Here is a 22,318-nt window from a genome sequence, read left to right on the forward strand (position 1 = left end):
TCTTTCTTATCTGCAGATGTTCCATTGAGTGATGTTGAAAGCTTTGACTACATATACTTTTAGTGAAATTGTCAAATAAGTCAAGTGTTGGGGTGAGCAATAGATGTTAGAATCCTTTTTATACCCTATGAGAGACTGGCAGGCATGCTAAGTAATGGACTCATTTAGTTTCCACATTCTTCTGCACAATGTTTTTTAATCCACAAGAGCTAAAATGATGTTCTGGGAATCACTCTACTGCAGTTATCGGGTTAAATATAACAGTTTCAGTAGACTTGGTAACTTGAAACAAATAAAATTCATGAAGTCACTGACTTAATAATAACTTATATTTATTTATTGGACAGGAGTCAGAGATAAAGAAACATCACAAAATTTGATTTTCACACTCACACTTCTTTTATATTTCAACAAATCTAGATAAAACTCTTGACATTGATGGTTTTGGGTATTCATCAAATGCAGACATATATAGGATATAAAATGTGGGCTATTTTCTTGCTATTGATATTGCTGAGTGCAAAAGCTGTAATTACCATAATAATATTGGAAGACATGTCACATCAGCTCATGAAAAATGACATTTTAGTTATGTATATTTCCTCTCAATTCTCACATTACTGGCTCTTGTTGACAATAGTCCCAAAGGTAACATCCAATAATAATCTTTCATCACACTTCAATTTATAAAGATCTTCCCATCATAATTATCTGACTTTGTCTTATTTACTTTAGACGTTAGACAGTTCATTACTACAAGGGGTGCCATTATGTGATCTAAGGGGTGCCATTATGTGATCTACTAGGCCATCTGTCACAGGAAGGGGTGTTATATTTATGCTGGTAATAGTTTTGAAACCCTTCATGTAATGACAATGAATATGGCTTTGGCACTTTAGATAAACCACAAAATATTCAAAAAGCATTAAATCAATCCTCAAAATGTTATTTTAAAGCATTGAAATCAATGAGTAAATTCTACAACAAAATATCAATACAGTACAAAAAATTATCAAAACTTATTTGCTGTGTACCGTACAGTGAAGTTGGCTTCCTTTATTCTCAAAAGTAGTCAATTTTTCATGAATAAGATAAAATATTAAAAAATTCTCTCTTTATTACCTTCAAAATTACTAAAAACATGAAACGTGGAAACATCTGGGAAACACCCTGCAGTCACCGCCATGCATAACTCCCTCACAATTTCAAATCCAACAATGAGCAAAATTTTTATAAACAAGCCAATTTCAAACATGATAGCTGAGGAAGGCATATGTGGTAAGATTATTATTGGTGGAATTACCACAATATTTGTGAGAAATTCTCCTTCTGGTTAATGTCAAAACATTTGTTCAATGTCAGGAAAACATCAACTACATGTCACCTGCTAAACAATGGTCATCAACTCCGAGATAAGAGAAATACAGGGTGTCTCATAAACCGCTCACTATATGATGCAATTTTATAGCAAATATATTGCTGGTTAAATAAGGAAATTCTTGACAACTGTGTTACTGTAAGCTTTATACACAGGGTACATTTCAAATTTTTACTGATGCCAAAATGATTTCACCAATATCCCCTTTTTCCAAATTTTTTTATGAATACCCCTGTATTTGTTAATAATATACAATACACAAAAGTAATGGCAATTTGACCACTGTAATAACTCCTTGCCTGTATGATAACTTAGCTTCAGTAAGGATTATTCACCCCGACATGTGTCTTCACCAACATTCACTAAAAATTTCAAGCATACTATTTCCACCCATATTTCTGACACATCTGGAAGAGAGATCAAATTCAAACTACCCTGTAGTACAGTATATCATGAACTGAACTTACTTCCTGAGTTACTTAAACAAGTTTTTCTCACTACAGAATAAAAGCCAATAAACAACTTGACAACTTAATTAAAAATATAATAAAATAAATAATCAAGACATCGTGATTGTGTAATTAAATTTTAATTTTCTTCTGTTACCGTGTACAATGAAAGACAAAAGTAGTGTCGTGAAATTTGGTGAAAACATCTGCCGAAGGGCTAAACTTTTGGCGCGCTCTGCCTTGTGGTAGGGGGCTCTCATAATGTTTCACGGGTTATATTTAATCTTCGGACAAAACTGAGACACGACTTTTGTCTTTGAATGTACATATAAATGTGTATAATAATTAATAAAGAATTATACAACCTATGAAAATAAGTTCTGGCAAATATTAAAAAACTTTATAAAAATCAATTATGCAGCAGAGAATCAAGATTTTCATTATCCCTTCAGTTACCTTGCAGAAATATAATTTTGGTGAATCAATCCAGTCAAGATATTAATCCCAAACTCCATCCACAGTCAATAATGGAGAAGTTCCCGGTAAATCATCGGTGACTCTTCTTCTTTGAAAGTGAAGGTTTTATAAAGAGCTCATCATCATCAGATGAACTGGACACCAAGTCATGATATGGTTGACTGCTGACTCTCTTCTCTGAGGGAAGTAAAACATTCAAACAATAGTATGAGACCACATCTAAGAATATCTAAGGGACATAAGACATTCAAGTGAAAATAATACAGTATTAACACTTTTGGGGTTTTCAAATGCAAAAATGCGTATGATTGAAATTATCACATCAGGGTTTTAGTATGCAAATTTGCATATGAAGTAAAAAATTTAAATAAAAAAAAAATTTTTCGCATATAAATGCTAGACATGCAAGACGCATTACAACATCAGCAAGATCTGGCAACTATTTAGACTGCACTCCAAGGTCACAACACCAGTCTCCCTTTTGTGTTTAAAGGACCCAGGATAAAACGTTGACCCACATTTCCCAAAAATTTTCTTGCGGCTTGTGATGATTTCTCGTGCATCACAGTGATTAAATTTATTCATTATAGTTTTGTGATAGTTTTGAACCATGCGAGGTTGGGAGGGATGGAAAAATGTAAGAAGTGCAGAAAGATTGCACCATGTGCTGATAGTGTGGTGCCTCCTGATGCCTCTCCCTAGCAAAATATAAATTTTTTCATTACTTCTCTTCTATGACTATTTTTTCCTAAATAAGCATGCTTTATAATGGAATAAGGTTCATATTATAATCAAATTAAATGACAAAGGTATAAAGTGATCTACAAACATTTTCATTAAGCGTAAATAAAAAATTGTGCTCTACTTGTGCTTACGTATAGAAATAATTACTGTATTTTATCATGATTACTCTTAAACAACTGGGTTTTTTTAAGACATTTACAATGCTAATGCAACAAATCTCACTTTTTTTATCTCAAATAGCAAGCTTGCTATGACTCATAACATACAATTATATCTTGTGTGGCGCAGTCAAGTGCGGTGAGGTGAGTAACAAACTAGACCCCGATCGCCTACCCAAACCCAAGAGTGTTAACATACCTATATCATGAAAATAAATAGTATTTTTTGTCATATTCTACAAATTCATTAGAGAAAACACTTTCACTTACTTTTGATCTTATTCTTAGTGCCTCCATTAAGGAAATTTATAGCTGTTTCATCTTCAGATGCTGATGAAGTATCATTGAATATATCAACAGAATGGTTAAGCTGGTGGAAGCCATAAGTTTTTCTCCGTTGATTCTGTGAGCGGACAGTTGCAATACAGAGGCAGCAGATCATAAGCAGCAATATTACTGAACCTGGGGGTAAGCAGAAACCATTAGCAGTGATTACTACAGATGTTAATGAGCAAAATAGAAAGAAAAACAATAAATAAAGCTAAGAGCTTTTGAAGCATCTAAGTGTATACAGTACTGTAACAATAATGAGTTCATCATAAATTCATTTACATTTCATTTATACATTTTTTCAAGTACTGTACTGCACCCTGTACATTACATTCCACTGTAATACATTTATTCTCTTGGATACACTCCCAACTTTGTTCTTCACCAAATTGATTATTTCTGATAACTTCTCACTGAAATACATTCTTTGGCAAACTTTCCCTATTCACTCTGCACACCAATTCTATTAAAATGTTCACACCTCATCCTACATTTCAGACTTCTATTCAATATTATAATGTCTAACCTTTTTTTTTCATCTCCGCTATCACACTTCCATGTAAGTATTCTTGGAAATTATTCTACATCTTCACTCATTCATGGCACCCTACATGTGTATTTCCCAAATTCCATTCATTTCCCTGTCACACACTTTTGCAATGAAATCTCACATCACTACTATCCATTCTCTCAGACAGAAGTTTTCAATTCAATTACTGTAGTCAGTTCTGCTATAACGTGTGTTTCGTCAATGCGAATTGGCTGCAACGCGATTGATATTATATAAAATACAGTGGGGTATGCCATAACGAATCTAATTTGTTCTAGAACCTTGTTCGTTATAGCATTCGTTCGTTGTAGGATTAATCCGTTCCAAGCCCCCAAATACAACCGCTTAACACTGAAAAATATAATATAAAATTGTAAAAAAGTGCATAAATATGCATCTAAACCCCTGAAATAAAGAATATCATAAATACTTGTAATAAAAAAACAATAAATTAGGAAAAAAAAAAAAAATTCGTTGTAGGAGTTTCGTTCGTTATAGCATTCTCAATTTTATAGGTAAACCCGTTCGTTATAGGAATATTCATAGTAGAATCCATTAATTATATCATACCCCACTGTAAACACTTTAAAGCCTAAAGAAAACACGAAACGTTTGTCTGGGAAGGCAGGGATGGGTAGGGAGGGAGGGAGCCAGCGACCGTGGGAAGAGGGGTGAAGCGGGAGGTGAGGTGTATTTTTTTTGACAGATAGTGTCTGGTGAAGTATAATTTTTTTTATTTACTTGAGATTTTGTATTTAAGCTCATAAAATTCATAGAAATTACCCGGCCAGAATATAATTTACATTGCTGGAATTATTATAAGATAGTGATTAATTTGAATATAAACAAGCAATAATTTGTATTAGACATACAAATTTTAGATCTAATTTAAGAATTTTATTAGAGAGAGCAAAAAATTTGTCTTTTGTGCAAAATATATGACGTTTATATTCAAATTATTCGCTGTCTTGCAAGGAATCCAGCAATGCCAATTATATTCTCCTAACTTTAGTCTGAGATATTATTTACTATTAAACCTGTAAGCCTAGTGCTTTTCCCCAAACGTTTCTCGGGAAGGTGGGGGATAGGGAGGGAGAGAGGGAGGGGTGACAGTTGGCGCCTGTGGTGTGAAGTATTTAATTGTTAATTTATGTCCTTTAGATTGAGTTTTTGTTTTTTGCTTATAAAATTTAATAGTGACCAGGGTGAATTTAATTTCCATTGCTGGAATTCTTATAAGATAGTGATTAATTTGAATGTAAACATAGAAGAGATCACTGAATTGGCTGAGTACCTCTTCAGCTTATCAGCTGATGTTCAAAACAAAATGTGATTTTCGTAAGGATTTCATTTATCAATTTTTTTCGTTAACCGAATTGAAGATTCTTATGGAAGGTAATTCGTAAACCGAGGCGTTCGCTAACCGAGGGACCACTGTATATGTATACATTATACGTCAGTTAGTAGATACATTATTCTGTACACTATGCCTGTTCCCAACAATTCACCACAACACAATCACTGTTCTTTCACTCATGTGTGCGGGCTTATAGCTTCACTTAACTCCTAGATATCGTTCCAAGTAACTCCTGTAGCGGCTAGTGTGTGTTCACTCAAAAGGTCTGGCTGATACTGCCCAGTGCCAGCTAGAGCGACCAACACCCCCACACATCTAGCTAGGTCACAGGTTGGGGACCTGCCATATGTTCTATTGTCTAGGACTGAGACGATGGCACCATCATCTCCTAGCTTAATAAACAGCAACACTTTCTCATTACTCTTATCACCCTCCCATAAATGCAATAACACTGAGTACGGGCAGCGATAACATATTTGTTTACTAGCAGCCTGGAATGCAACACAACCACAAAATGCAATACACCTATTCTGTGTATGGGTGTATTGATCACACACACCATATTTAGTAACACATGTCCCATTATTTAGTTCCAGGAATCAACATGGTTTCTCTAGATCTTTTGTCATGAACTTTTTCCTGCAGAAGACAAGTACAGCACAGTATTAAAAGAAAAAGTAAGAAATGAAAGCCAAAGCAGATACTAACATGGCAAAAACTACCTTCATCATACAACAACCTAACAGGTACCTGGAAACATTATATAAAAAGATCTTTGGTAGCCTCTACTGCATGTCAACAATAAATATTATACACATAGCATAATGAAAGGAAATTGATGCCATTCAATAAATATATACAGGGACTATACTTACTGTATAATGAAAGGAGTTTACACGAAAATAAATTAAGGATCTGTGAACTTCATACTTGAACCCTGAGACTAGGATAAATATTATGAGGTCTAACTTGAAAATATATTGTATAGGTGTCATCAATAGTAGAACTTACAGCAATATTCTACCCATGTACTGTATTATGTATGTGTGGGATCCCACAATGATACAAGAGCCAAATAATCAAACAGTTTCCAGAAATTATGACCAGGTCAGAAGAGTCAATCCCATGAGTGACCAAAGCTATCCACTTCTTGTTAGGCCAGAGCTGTCAACTCCAGTAGCTGGCAGCCTTGGTCTAACTATGATTTGACAGCACCAATATTGGGGACTGCCACCAAACATACATACTTCTAAATTCACACATGCATGCATGTTCACACACAAAAACTTTCTATTTGAAGGATTTCTTATCTTGAACTATGCATCTATTGATATAATTCTTTTGAACCTGTTGGTGATGCTTTTGTTTTAGTTAAAATGTATTTTGTGAACTTAATCTATTTTGTGAGAAGACTTATCGTGCACATATGTAAGTCTGCAAATGCAAAATTAGTATCAGGTCAAGATTTAATTCTATTTTGGTTATTAATTATAATCTTTATGCCAAAATTATAAATGTCTAGAACAAAAATTTAATTCTACTGTTATCTTTCCAATCAATTCAGGAAACTGTCAAAACTAACAAATAAAAAATCATAATGCCCAGAGTTCCATGTTCTGCATGGAAGTGGAAAACTCACAATCAACCGCGTTAGAATTATTAATTTTAGTGTCTATATATTCAATAATAGGAGCAATTAGCAAAATGCATAAAAGTAAGCAGCTGGGAATCTTAGTAAATCAAAAGCACCAGGGCCCTTGAGACCAGAAAACAGGAAAGAAGTAACGACACCCAATTCTCAAAATGGCACAACAGCCAAGAGCGAGCATGGGAAGCACCACACCTATTGGGAGGGAAAAAATCATTATGTTATGATAACTTACTATGAAAGTTCTGGGTAACCTAACATCAAAACTCATAAGGAACATACATGTATAAACCTTCTTTTAGAATCATAGATACAAATAATTTTAAATAAGTAGTTAATCTGATGATCAATACTAATCATATGTACAGTACAGTACCTGGTCTGAAAACCCCATAACAAAATTGAAATACTAAATTAGTACTGTAGATACACAACATCATAACTCAGCCTGTTCTATAAACAAGTTTGTGTATAACATACTACTGTACAATGCAGTAATATCTCCGTTAGCCGGAATCCCTCTTAACCAGAACTTTCCGATAGCTGGAATTGAAATTTTCCGAGGGGCACATTTTCTGGAAAATTTTGAGAAAAAATTTTCAGTACCCGGAAAATTCTGGGGATGGGAGTGGTTTTTTTCCGGGTTTGAGAGATGATGTAATGCGCAATTTCTGGAACTTCCAATCAAATATTTTCGTTACCTGGAAAAATCCACGACGAGGGATTTTTTCCAGCTTTGAAAGTCGTCTCGTTACCACGAAATCTCTCATTCCCGGAAGTGCTCTGCACCAACTGTTCTAGCTGACGGACATATAACTTATCTTTTCTGAATGTTAAAGCAAGTGATGACAACAACATTTTGTACTCACCAGCAAGGATAATAAACACCATCCTGGGAAGCCCCATTACACGTTCATCTCTCTTCAGCTTGAACATGACTGTATTTCCCTCCACAACCTGCACAAGTTTGGTCACTCCATGGTAACCATCAAGTTGCACTGTGAGTGTATGAACACCTGGGGTCAAGGGCCGCCACCAGGTTCCGTGATCCAATGAGGAAACAAAATGTGGTGAACCTTCAACGTTTATCCTGGCTCCACTTAATGGTGCATTGTACTGGTCGGTGACAAATCCTGAGGAAACATAATTCCTTAATTACTACCAGGATTATGTTAAGATTAAAATAGCTTACATGGAAGAGAATGTATGTCAATAAAAATTGTACAATAGTTGACTGGCTCATCATTTCTTGAATATAAGAATAATTAAGTGGATATTAAAATTGTGAAAAAATCTAATATAGAAGTTATCAAGCATCAATAGTCCTATAAGAGGTAAAATACTGAAACTTAAGTCACATTGTCACACTTCTCCAACACTGGTCAAAACTTGAGCATGAACACTGCTATTAGCTAAATAGCGCCCTCTTTGATTTTTTTTTGTAAACCTTTTGTCGTCGGTATTATAAAGCCTGCAATAACCAAGGACGCAATACAGTTACTGTATATGTTAAATCACTGGTCAACTGTATGTCTGGAACAGTGGAGGGCAAGAAGAAGTTAATTTAGTAAATATATTCTGTATAATTAATACAGAATGAACATTAACTCAGCTCAGAGGTGAGGCCTAAAAAGAATTTATTGGTGCATAATTTATTGAGCAAAAATTTCTCTTCAAAATCATACAAATTAATGTTTTTATTTATTTACTAACCTTGCCACAATAACGCTAATGTGTATACAGTAAACTCTGGAAAATTATATGAACATAGGCACAAACACTAAATACTTATACATAGGTTCATTTAATTCCTTACCCATGGCACCAACACTTGACATTGTGAGGAACTTCAAAAGTCCAGCCTTATGCTTTTTCCATAAATGACCAAGAGCCTTATATTCTGGGGTTCCACAGCATCCATAATACACATTAAAGGCAAGAGTGTCACTATGCTCATAGAAGCAATCCTGAAAAAAAAAAAGTTTAAAACCCATCAAGGATTATGAGAAACATCTCCAACATTTCAAGGCTGATCCTTTATCCTACCGATGTTCAGTTATTAATGTGATGTTCTAAGTAGTAAAAGAGCATAAACTTTGAAGATCATTATGATTCCCTTACAGTACAATTAAGTGTTGTAAAAGTACGTTGGTTGGATCATTATTCTTTGAGTGTCTGGCTGTGTCTCATGTTAGGGATAAAGCAAGGATACAGAATCCTAATAAAATAAAATCAATAAAATAAATGATAGGAGAATTGTGTAGAAAATGTGGAATGTGATAAAAAAGAACTAAGACATCAAGTAGAAATGATTTTCATACACTTCTTAATAACTTGAATTTGCACATGCAGTTGGCAGTACCTCTGCATCCTTCTAAATTATGTAAATTAATCAAAACAATAATGTAGATGCAGTTTAATTCTGTAACTTACTATGAGACTTCCAGAATGTGGATTTATCACTCCATCATTGGTTGTTCCATTCACCAATTTCACATTACCACACTCAGATACATCTTGGGGTAGACCTACAGCTGATGAATAACTGGCTCCAAGGAGATGGAATACCTGTTGGGATATTCAATTCCATAAGTATACACTACACCAAAATCAGCAAATGCTAACACACACACAGTACAGTATATACCACCCAATTTTGTCCTTAACTTTTCATCTTCCATCTTTGCCTATAAATCCTCCTGTCTAAGTATCTTATAAAAATCTATATCATTGAAAAATAAACACAAACATAAACATGTCAAGTTATCATTAATATTTAACCTTAGAATCAGGAGAAAAAAATGACGAGTCATGGGCAGCAGAATAAGGTACAGCTACACCCTGAGCTCCTCCCCTGAGAACCAGAGCCAAGGTGAACTTTCTATCACTCATCCACTTGCGTGCAGCAGACACCTCAGATGGCGGAGAATTTTCTTCATCTGAATCTAGAACACATAATATATTATATATAAAATAATAAAAGAATAATTCAAATGTAATTTTCTTTTTAATGCAAGAATGCTAGTTTAAGCCCCAATAACAATTCAATTGGTGTGTATATGGGTGAGAAGATAAAAGGTGAAAAAGGAGTAGAGGTAATAATGAAAAGAGAAAAATTAAGGGACAAGAGAAAATTGTCTTACACTGTACGTACAGTTCTACCTCGGTTCAGAGCAGCCCAATTCTGCGCTGCTTTGTTATAGTGCTCTTGGTCCAGGAGAGAATTTTTTATCCCACTACTGACACCCACCATCTGGTAGTTCACATTTATGTACAACTTACATACTGTAAGCTTAATATACATACAAGATTCAATTCATTTACATAAGACAAATAAAAATTGAAAAATAAAACATATGAATCCTGTAATTAACGGGCATAAAACCACGCACCGTTTATTTACATTCGGCATCTGGGATGCATGTTTTAATTGTTAAAACATCTTTATTGCAATAAACTGTTGTAGATCTACATTTAATTATCATAGGTCGAAGAAAAACAGTTGATAGTGACAAATTAGAGGCTATAGACATCAGGGGTTCATTTGTGAATGGCAGAGCAACAGCCAGTTGCCATAGAAATAACACCTCTTATTAAAATCTCAATTGTTACCAATTGGGCCGCCTCGTGGTGTACAGCATCCACGCCGTAGCCCGCTCAGTTGGTGTTTGGCCGTCGTTGGTGTTAGTGATCGCGCTGTGTACTGAAAATTTTTTTGTTTCTAATTCCTTTTAAAATGACTGGCAAGCGTAAAAATGAGAGTTCTGGTGGTGCTTAGAAGAAAAGAGACAGTCAATTACTTTTGAGATGAAAATTAATATAATAATGCAATACGAAAATGGAAAAACGGTAGCAACCATTTCACGCGACCTTGGCTTCTCTCACTCGACGATATCAACAATTTTGAAGGACAATGCAAAGGCATTTGCTACTATTAATAAGGGGATACAAATGTTTGAAGAAATGGATCAAAATGTTGAGCCTTTTGCAAAAGTTGACAGACAGATCCAAGATGCACTTGCTTGCTACAGGGAGATTTACAATGAAAAGAAAAGGCAAACTATGCAGTCTAAATTGGACATATATTTTAAGAAGTCCCCCACTGCTGTCTTCTCATGCCCCACCACTGCTGCCTCTTCACTCCTTGAAGATAATCCAATACCTTCAACAAGCAAGTATGTTAGCCTGTCTGAAGAAAGCAAAATTGTTAACCCACCCAGCCTTGTCTCCTCCTCTGCTTCATCCAATTAATGTAGTCTCCATGTTTCATTAAAAAATTATTGAGGTCGCGTGTGCCTTCAGCTGACTACATTAAAGGTAAGTGCACAGTAACACTTTATTCATTTTTCATTATTGATTACTTTTACTGTACCGTATTTCATTTTAGATTTTCTATGTATTATTTTTGCATTTTCGACTTACAACCTGGTTGTCAGTCCGGAACCCTGTCGTAAGTCGAGGACTGGCTGTATTTTCGTTATATTGCCGTTCATGAAATTTGCCTAGGTATGTCTCCCTCCAAAGTTAAGACACTGCCTGCATTTCATGCTTTGACCAGCTCAGATACAACCTCATTTCTGTCCGGGAAGTGGTCCATAAAACCAGTGTTTTTTCCTACCCTGAGCTGACTGACGAATAGACCGCTGGAAGTATCTGCTGAAGATGTGATGTCTATAGAAAGTCTTGTTGTGTCACTCTACTCATCAACTTGCCCCTTCAGCAATGTCAATCAAGCATGTAATTTTGAATATCTTCCCCCAGCTAAGGCCGCTCTGATAAAGCACGTTAAAAAGAGTAACTTATCGGGCAGCTTAGGTGTGGAGCCAGTCTCTAGTTACAACGCAGGAATTGCCTAGTCCTAGCTCATGGGGATGGACAGAGACAGAATCTGGGTGGGAGCCTTACTGGACCCCTTTACCTCGAGCTCCAAAGGTTTTAGATGAGATTACTCGGTATGAGTGTGGAATCAGCTGCACGGGTAAATGCTCCTGCAAGTGTGGTGGTACTTGTTATGGATGCTGTAACTACCTCCACCAATGCTCCTAAAGACCCAGTAATCACGTAAGAATGTATGTTTTAGCTTATTCGCCATTTTTACACAAAGTTGTAAGAAGATTGAATTTAGGTGTTCCTAGTGTTAATAATTAAATTACAGGGGGTCCCTGACTTACGAACGTCCGACTTTCGAACGCATACCGATACGAACGGGGTTAAACTTGACATTTACAGTATTTTATTTACCTGATGACTTAATTTTAAATTTTAATTTACTGTATTTTGTCATTCTATTTCTTCTTTTCTCTTAAATTAAGTGATTTTAGATGTACAGTCAACCCTCGCTTTACGCGGTCCCACTTTACGCGTTTCCACGTTTACGCGGTACCCTGCCGAACACGGAATGCTCACTTTCCGCGGTGTGTGTACCCCTTTATGCGGAGAGCGGCGCGAGCAGGGTGCGCACAAGGTCGCCCAGTCATCAAAACATTACCGAGTTCTTCACCCGCCACCCACCACAGCCGGCTCAAGTCAGTGATAGTGATAATGATAGTGAGGATATGGACTTTGAGGGGTTTGACAAAGAGGCCCTGCAGGCCTCTGTGGTGGATAGTGATACAATTGATACAAGTGATACAGGTGAGGGCCAATAATCTGCCCTCTGACTCGGAACCAACCCCCCATCCCCGTGTGCCCAGCCATCTTTTCTACTAATGTAAGTGTTAAAAAACCTAATATTATTGATATTTCTCTTAATGATTAATTGTGTGTGCATACCATCATAAAATTTAGAAGTTATTTTTACTACAACATAGGTATTGTGTCTGAAAAAGTGGAGTTTGGGGGTCGGCCCAGTCTCTATTTCAATTAATCCCATATGTTATGTTGTTCACTTTACGTGTTTCTCACTTTACGCGGGCCGCCGTGGGTTCAATTGACCGCGTAAAGTGAGGGTTCACTGTATATAAGGAATTAGGCTACAATATAGTGAGATTTTTAAGTGCTCTGTAAGTACAGTATGCACATATTATTATTATTATTATGTATTGTTATATTTTTGCTGGGCTAATCCTATAAAAAACAACAAAAAAACATAGCATGTGTTCAGACTTACATACAAATCCGACTTAAGAACGCCCTCAGAAGCAGAACCCGTTCATAACCCAGGGACCCCCTCCCTGTATTGTTATAAACAGGATTTTTTGTACTATCATGATATGTTCAGAGATGATAGCAGCGTAAGCATATAATTCATGAATTAAACAAATAAACCTTTCCATTTGACTATGTCATTGTACAAGTATTTGTTATTCCATTGTTAAAGAAGAAAAAATAGTGACTGGCATTTTTGTAAATATTTGGGTAAAATAACCTTGACTGCTACCACGACATTAAATAAACTCTAACTAAATTCCATCTAACAGTCCTATCTAGTAACTACTAAGTACAGTATGTGTAATTTTGAACTGTGGCACTTGTGAAATGCTAATTACCCTCTGTATAGTTATTTTAGCCCAAAATTAACAGTGACCTTGATATTTTCCAGTGACCTTGACCTCATAAGTTCATGAAACCCATTCCAATCGCTTTTTCGTCATCTAAGTTATCAATCTCCATTAAAAAAGAAAATCAAACCTGTACTTGCTGAACTATACACCAGTCCAGTGATGCCCCTGCGTGGTGGTGGCCATTCTGTGTTAATGAGGTCTAAAGTTTGTGCCCTGTATCAGGTGTTGAAGGAGACACACCAGGGATCATCTGGGCCAAGTTTGGTGATTTCTTTCCAAAGTTCGCGCAAAAGCCCATTACGGGGTGGACTATAACTATTCCTTAGTTACGAGGAGATGGATTCAACTAACCCAGAAATGATCTGTGTAATATCTTTTACCTCTCACCAACCTCATTTCTCCACTGCCTTTCATTCAATGGGTTTATGCCATTATTGCAAGACATAAATGTGTTCATTTAGTTAAATAAATAGTGCTGTACTGTAACTGTATTCACCATGACAACTTGAGCAACACCTATCCTTATATATACTGTATACTGTAATGGTATAATGACCCCTATTAGTGTACATTAATGTACATTAATGTAGCATTTTCCTTAGTGGGTTACTGTATAGAGCGATAGTATTTTCCTTTATCAAACATTTCTGCCTGAGGAAAAATTCTGAAAGCTACATAATCTTATAGGTTTCTACCCATTATCATTTATACTAACACAGTATAATAAGCTACGGGATAATGTGTGAGGAGTAACTTAGATGATGGTCAAAGAGAAATATACTTTGTGCCCCAAGTATTGTATGCATGAAATAAAGAAAAGATGGGCATGGGTTGGGTTTGTGCAATGGATAATGTTTAAACACTTCATGACATGCATGTAAGGCGATACACCAATATTGTAAGAAAAATGAGGCACATTACAATAAATAGCATCAACACTGTATAGAAAATTCCAATAGATTTCAAAACAATATAAATTTTACCTCTCTTATAACACTTTTCAACTAACCTTTTACAATGAATTTCGAATCTAATTCTATGTTGTTGCTGTTCTTAGTGTTTATTTTTGTTTCACATTTAGCTCCATTTTGTCTGTGTTTTGGAACATCTGCTGTGCCATCAGGGTTCAATGTTGGCACCAGATGAACCTTGGCATTCTGCAATATTTTATTGACTGCTGCATCATGATTGTAACGTGAGAGCAAGTATCTGAAATGGACAAGAAATGATTATCAAAGGAGAGATAATTTGAACACATTATTAATACAGTACAGCCATTATAAAAAAAGGGGGAGGGGGGTGTAGTACTGTAGTGAACCATTCAAGTAAAGTGTAATACTGAACAGAGTGGCCAGAGACAAGAAAATATACGAATGTTTCTTCTATTTTTTTGTAGGTAGTAGGCAGTTATCAAACAGGGAGGTACTACTGCCTGGTAGACCCTGCTGTGATATGGCATCACAAAAATTGTGACCAAGTCCCAGGTTGCTGATCTGACTTTCTGCCTCATTTACACACAATTGCAGGGTCTCAATTGTTTATCTTACTATTGACAACACAACATACATACAGTACATTGTTTCTCACTTTTGATTAGTTTTTTTCCTTTATTATTATTATTATTATTATTATTATTACAGTGTTGTAATTATTATTATTGGCATCATTATTATTTTATGTTACTTTTAATTGTGTACTTTTTATTATAAATTATATTTACTATGAATTAGTATTATTATTGCATTTTGCCAACCACCCCCCCCTCCAAAGTGAGTCAGTAACCTGTGCCCGGGTTGGCTAATCCCCGTAAAAAAAGTTGTTCTACTATGGTACTCCCTTTACACCCGTGGCTTCACACAAATCAGTATCATGTCCACAAAAGAATACACCTTTGATCTATGCACATCAAACTACCTGGATCCCTCTTTTGTACCTAACCCAAGGAATGACCGAGGGATCACTGTACCACCCCCAATTATTCATGGGTAAAAGAAAACATATACCTAACAAGTAGCCGAGTATTTATACTTACTTCATTAACTGAAGAACTAATTCTTTACCACCTCTGTCACTTTCTCCTAGGCCTCCAATGACAGCAACTGAAGGGCGACTTATTTGTTGTGTTTCTGTTCCTACATCAATTTCCACAGCTAAAATCTGACGACTCATAGCGCTACGTCCAATGCTGTAAAATAACGTAAAAATCCATCTTATTCTACTGCTAAATACTTAACAAAATAATACTATTCTTTACATCTTCAATCATGCAGAGTGGCAACTCAGGGAGAAACAGCTTATGTATGACTTTGTAAGTGTGGGCCTCGATCAAGAAAGACCAGCCCTGTACACACCTTAGCATACAGGTATAACATGACAAAAACACTACTTTTCCAAACAAGCAAACTTAAAAGCTCATGGACACTCTAAACACTGTAAATTGTCATATATGGCTGAAACTTGATAATTTGTTTATTTCAACTTAAAATCTCAATTCTCCATTTAACTTGTAAAGTATACCCAATACTCCATATTTTACGGCATATACAGTAAGACGCACGACCATATAAGATGCACCCCTCATTTTAATAGGGATTATCGAGGAAAAAACTTTTGCGTGTACAGCATTTTCCTCCTGTAGCCTTAGTTTTCAAAAAATAATATAAACAGTACCAGTAAATGTGAGGAATAAATGAAAAGAATACCAATACATAAGTTACAACTCCAATAGCCGGAATTGAAATTTTCTTAGAAAATTGTTCCCAAAGCCGGAATTTTCCGGAAAATTACAGCTTTGATAAAGATTTTCCAAGTTGCACATTTTCTGGAAATTGAGAAAAATTTTCCGGTACCTGGAAAATTCCGGGGATGGGGGATATTTTTCTGGGTTCGAGAGATGATATAATGTCCAATTTCTAGAGCTTCCGAGAAAATTTTTCCATAACCCCGAAAATTCCAGGGATGAGGGATTTTTTCCGGCTTTGAGAGAGGTGTCTAACTTGGCTACAATGTCACCAGCGATGTTAAAAGATGTAAATGTGAAAAGAAAGTTACTGTGAATGAATTACCCTGTTTTATTTCACATCTTGGTTGAGTTCAAAACTCTCATGTTTCGAAACTAAAGATTCATTTTACGCGAGCTGTTGTGAGAGGCAGGTCGCATCACTTAGCCGGGACCTGCCTCGCCACTGGCACTCGTCTACTCTGTAAGTACGATAAATAATTAATATATCTGTATATATAGTGTTTAACAAAGAAGTGGCATACTTAATTGGTGTTACAAGTAAACAGTTTAGTTAGTGCGAAACTAAGGACGTGTTCAATCCTTCAGCTTTATAGACATGGAGTGGCGGAGGTGCTGCAGTGTGGTGACCTGTGCGGCCTGCCGCTAGCGACCTAGCTAGCTGGTATAGCGTGTTACCTCGCTAGGATTTGTGAGAGCCAATAGCCCATTACAGCAACTTCACAACATAGTGCTCACACCCTCGATGATGGGTGCAGCCTCCAGTGTAACCCTGTGTACATGAAGTCCAGTTGGCCCGAGTCGCCAAGTGACACCAGGCCCCACCTCTACCAGCCATAATTCATATTTTGTATGGTCTCCTTAATATGCTACCACTATTCTTAATTTATTATTGTTAAAAAATTTTTGTTTTACACTCGTTTTTATTTTTCCTTCGGTACAATCATTTATAGTTGAGAGATAAATGCAGAGTTAATCATAACTGGTGTGAAGATCTAACAACCTTTAACAAATACCTTGACAGTTACCTGTAACTCTTCATTTGTATCAGGCATTTGTAGATTTAAAAATAAATGTTGCAGGTATGACATTAATAGATTGTAATGCTTGTAAGAGTTCAGTAATGGTTTCTACTTAGCTACCTCTGAAGAATTGGGTGTCTGCCGTACGGATGTCAATCGTTTCAAGTTATCATCTTCAGTACAGTAGTTATAAATCCAGCTTTTATATCTAATTATTATTTTTTTAATTAATTAAAAATGATAATAATGTGTTTAAGTAAGCAATAACTTATTTTTAATTCTGGAGTTGGGTTAGGTAGAATTAAGGCTACTGGATACAGCACCTAGGGAATTCATTCGCCTACAGGAGACAGCAACTTCACAAAAATGACATAGGCTTTTCTTTCTTTTTTCAGACAAAAAGCACATCTTATATGCCGTAAAATATGGCAATTTGATATACTGTATACACATACCTGTACAATTTAGATATCCTTGAGAAGTTAGAAATGAGTTTGCGAATGTTGTCCTCTGTTCCGTAGTACGAATGGTACATTAAAACGGAGTCCTTCACTGAATCTAGTGTAACACTGGCTGGCATCTCTTTATGAGCTTCAATCACAAAGTCCATAGTTTTGTTTTCAGTATCACTGGACGTTACCTAAAAATATAGAAGTACGATACAATAATATTTAAGTATTTTTTTATGAATACAATAGATTCAGATAAACACTATCATTACATCATCTTCTAGTACCAATGAATATAACATACTGATGAGTTAATATAATTATTCTGTATACCCTGTACTGACAATTCAAGAGCTCAACGGTTAATGAAGTCATTAAAGACAACTTCTGCCACTCTTTGTAGCTCAGTATATGCCAGAAAACATTCTCTGCTGTATTTGTGTTTCGTATATAATTACAGTACCTGTACACATTATCTCAAGTCCTAATACTCAGAGCAAAAAGGTTTCAAGCCAAGTCCTCGTCAAACACTAAGTCACTATAATTCTCAGCATTTTCCAAAGTGAAAAACAACAACAAACCCCAGTCCTGTCTTCATATTGTAAAGCTATGCAGCAGCAATTCATATATTTTTGTGTATACTTAACTCTTTAGAGAAACCAAGACTTGATTTTTTTTAATATAGTACAATACAGAATTTAAATATAATATCTCTACCAAAGTCTTACTCAATGCAAATCTCTAACATACTTTAACTTCAAAATCTAACACAGTACAGTAGTAAAGAAGGGTATTAGCACCTCGAGTGTGTGAGAGCCCGTGGGGAGAAGCTTCCTGAAGGTGGCCTGGTCACTCAGCTCCACCACCTTCCCATCCACTTGAACTTTGGCCGAGGACAATGGATGGCCCTGTTCATCTGTCACCTGTCCTGCCACACCTATTAATCAAAGTTTTGCTGTTAACTCTTAGGTTTTATAATAGCAGATAGTTCTAGAGGTTTACAGCACCCACCATGGCTGTATTTTTTCTCCCACTGATGGTTTTATTAGTTGGACACAACCACATCACAGCCTATTTAGTAATTTGGTGCACATGCTCAATTATTTACTAATTACCATCCCCATTTTCTGTCTTTTGTTGCCTCTACCCTTAATTTCTGCCTTTCCAATCTTTTTACTTCTATTGCCGATTTTTATTTAAACATCCCATGAGCTGACATCACCCTCACACTGTACTGCAAGCTTGGTATATGCTCATCCATGAGGCGCTGCTTCCTCACCAATAAATATTATGATTTTTGTAAAGATAAATACAACTATATTTTGGGTAAGTACAGTATAATATATGCTTTGTGTTAAGGTTCTTGTCACTGCAGCCACTACAGTAAAACCCCCTTAAACTGGACTCTTTTAATCCAGATTTCTGCTTCATCCAGACTGGCAAACCACTCTGGACTAATAACTGTCAATCCAGATCGAGTCCAAATTAACATGAAATAGTCCGGTCTACCCACGTGGTGGCAAATAAACACCTTCAGCATGCTGTTGGCTGTACCACTTGTACACTGCCTGGTTCAAATCACCAAATGAGGCATTTTGCACACAAAGCACTTTTTGATAACCAATAGCAGCTTCATTTTCCTGCAAGACTTTCTTCACTTTATTTTTTTTCTGAATAAGATCGTAGAAGGCTGATTTTTTCAAGTGGTATTTCTCCATCAAAACTTTTGCACACAAACCTTTCTCATGATTTTCCAGAACTGCTAGCTTGTCCTTCAAGCTAAACTTCTTCCTGGCCCTCTTCTGACTTCCTTTTGAAGTTGTCTTGCCTTTAGAAGCTATGGGAATTAGTCCACAGGAGTTAGGTGATGCACACAAGTGGGCTGTAGCAGCACGAATGGCTTGTAAAGAAAGTGGCTGGGGCTGGCGTTCATGTGCGCCAGACGGCAATCTTGATTTTTCTCGGTTAATCCAGACTTTTCCCGGATTAAATAAACCCCTCCGGAAATCACTTTATCCGGAAAAATCGCCTAACAGGAACTGGATTCCCCCCAATTAGTCCAGATAAGGAGGGTTTTACTGTACTTCATAATGTTCCCACCATCACATGTGATATATTGTTATTTGTAGAGGTATTTGTGTGATCATACCATACCAGAGACCAACTGTAGAGTCAAAATTTTTTGGGCTGGAGCACATCTCGTCTTTTAACATGGGATCCTATGATAAAATGGGTTCCAGTGTACAAGAATTCTCCCAATGAGCACTTTTTTAGGAGCACAGATCCTTTGTTAAGCAGCATATTTTTCTCATAAGCAATGTTATAATACATATGATGAAAAAAAGTGTTGAGAAACTGGGAAGAATCACCTGCTTTCCTTTTGTAATAGCTGTACTTATGAATTGGATTTTCATGAAAACCTAACTGGTTCAAAAAATATTTACACTATATTAGAAGATACAACTAACTTACTATGTGTACAATCAATCACTTATTGTAATGATCAAGCATGTATGTACTTTAATAGTTGTAAAAAAATTTGCAACTTTTTTTTCCTTCTCACAATATACAGTACATACCTCTTCCCTAATTGTTAACATATATACAGTAAACCCTCGATAACCAGGCATTTGATAACTCGGCAAGGATATGGTCTCGGAATGTATCACAGTATACTGTACAGTAACTCAGGAAATGCCAAGATATATAAAATAATGTGGGGAAAATCTTAGCATATCTGGTCACCTACCATGCCTCTGTGTCAACTACCATACTTGTGTCACCTACCATGATGCACCATTCTTTACCTCCAGTGCTGGTAAGTGTTACCTTTTTTACATTTAGTAATTCTATGTACACAGATATTGGTCGATAATTATTATTATTATTTATTTTTTGGAGGAGAGGGAGTGGGTGCCTCGATAATTCAGAATTTAGGATAACTCGGCAAGGCCAGAGCCCCATACTTGCTGAGTTATTGAGGATTTACTGTATGTACAGTCAGATCAAAAATTACTTTTACTCCTTTGGTGTCAAACAATATGACACTCGCAAAAAAAATTCCATACAAAGCACTTGCATATGGTTTCATATTGGTAGCCCTGCTGGCCTTATATGGGAATATGTGGAGCTACCAGTGACACTATTCCTGTTACTTGTCATAATGTAACTTCCTTTTCTGTGTAATCCTAAAATGGTTAAATTTGCTATAAATCAAAGAACACAATTCAAATGTTAACAAGTACAGTCCACTAATAGCATATCTTGAGAACATTGGGGACTTGTTAAATTATTATTCTAAGGAACTCATATTTAAATACATTTTTATAATTACAGTTGGGTCTCCATTTACACGGTCAATTGAACCCGAGTTAAACCGCGTTAAAAGAGAAACGCGTAAACGAAATAACACAACATATGGGATTAATTGAAATAGAGACTGGGCTGACCCCCAAACTCCACTTTTTCCAACACAATACGCACCTTGTAGTCAAAATAACATCTTAATTTTATGATGGTATGCACACACAATTAATACTTAAGAGAAATATCAAACTCGAGAATTTTGTATAATGGATACCCAACCCGTATGATTACAGTGGCATAAAATGAAACAAAATAGTCAAAATGAGATTTCAACAAGTTGACAACATAATTGTGTATCTTTAACTGCTAGGCAGTTTTCAAGACTTATTTTGGTTCATTTAAAACTGAAAAATCAAAGAAATGGAAAATATTAAATCTATAGTTTCTTTTGATAGATCTTCAGTCACTTCTTGGCTAAGGAGATGATTCAAACATAAACTAATATTTTGTATATACACCTCCAGCCTCCATCACGTTGGTTTGTCAGCAGTGGCACCAATGTCTTCATTAAACCTTATCCACAGAATTACCATGGACTTAAGACACTCCTACCAGCCTAACAATCTTACAATTCCCAAGGCCAAGTAAGTGAAGAGTATGAACATTGTTCATAGAGGACAGACGGTAGTATGGTCGTGAAGGAAACACGACTAAGAGGTGGAAAGTAATTACTGCTGCTCTGGTTGTTTCGGAAGTCTTCATAGTCAGTGTCAGGGTCATGACAGGAGTTTACGTAATTTTTATTGCTGTTCGCATGAATAACAAAATTTATTACAAAGACAAACTTCACTCCTGACAATAAATATACTTTGTGAAGAAAAAATTTAATTTTTTAACTTTTAAAAGTGGAATTTGCTCTATTTGGAGTGGAATCCTTTATACTATGTTTTGAATATTTTGAAAAACAAGGATAAGATTAATGGCACTATAATTACACTTACAAGCCATATCGAGATGACAAGAGAGGTAGTGTTCATTTTGAAATTCATTGCATCCAGGGGTAAAAGAGAATTTATGGTCTGTACAGCATTAAACTACAAAAGAAAATACTGTACTGTACAGTAGAATCGGGATATATCGAGAGATAGGGTCCAACGATGTTCGCTATATCATTAACTCGAATACGCTGGATAGCTTCAAACATAGG

The 22,318-nt window shown here is 35.9% G+C and overlaps 1 protein-coding gene across 3 annotated transcripts in view; it reads right to left on the bottom strand.

Annotated features, from left to right (window-relative positions):
• Positions 1-2,057: 2,057 nt before the first annotated feature.
• The window catches only part of LOC121879405 (carboxypeptidase D-like), a 56,792-nt gene continuing 36,531 nt past the window's right edge, over positions 2,058-22,318 (bottom strand). For 2 of the 3 annotated variants that reach the window (XM_042386032.1, XM_042386034.1), the window contains 10 exons: positions 18,606-18,742; positions 17,812-17,996; positions 15,627-15,779; positions 14,604-14,803; positions 9,873-10,036; positions 9,525-9,659; positions 8,908-9,058; positions 7,961-8,224; positions 3,477-3,668; positions 2,058-2,481 (listed from right to left, as the gene is read on the bottom strand). In XM_042386032.1, coding sequence (XP_042241966.1) covers positions 2,375-2,481; positions 3,477-3,668; positions 7,961-8,224; positions 8,908-9,058; positions 9,525-9,659; positions 9,873-10,036; positions 14,604-14,803; positions 15,627-15,779; positions 17,812-17,996; positions 18,606-18,742 — 1,688 coding nt within the window. In that variant the 3' untranslated portion in view covers positions 2,058-2,374. Of the gene's footprint in view, positions 2,482-3,476; positions 3,669-5,461; positions 7,287-7,960; positions 8,225-8,907; positions 9,059-9,524; positions 9,660-9,872; positions 10,037-14,603; positions 14,804-15,626; positions 15,780-17,811; positions 17,997-18,605; positions 18,743-22,318 lie in introns of those variants that run through there. The other variant, XM_042386033.1, reaches the window with a different exon arrangement.

This window comes from Homarus americanus, unplaced genomic scaffold (genome assembly GCF_018991925.1).
Source record: "Homarus americanus isolate GMGI-L3 unplaced genomic scaffold, GMGI_Hamer_2.0 scaffold30768, whole genome shotgun sequence".
Lineage (NCBI taxonomy): Eukaryota > Metazoa > Arthropoda > Malacostraca > Decapoda > Nephropidae > Homarus > Homarus americanus.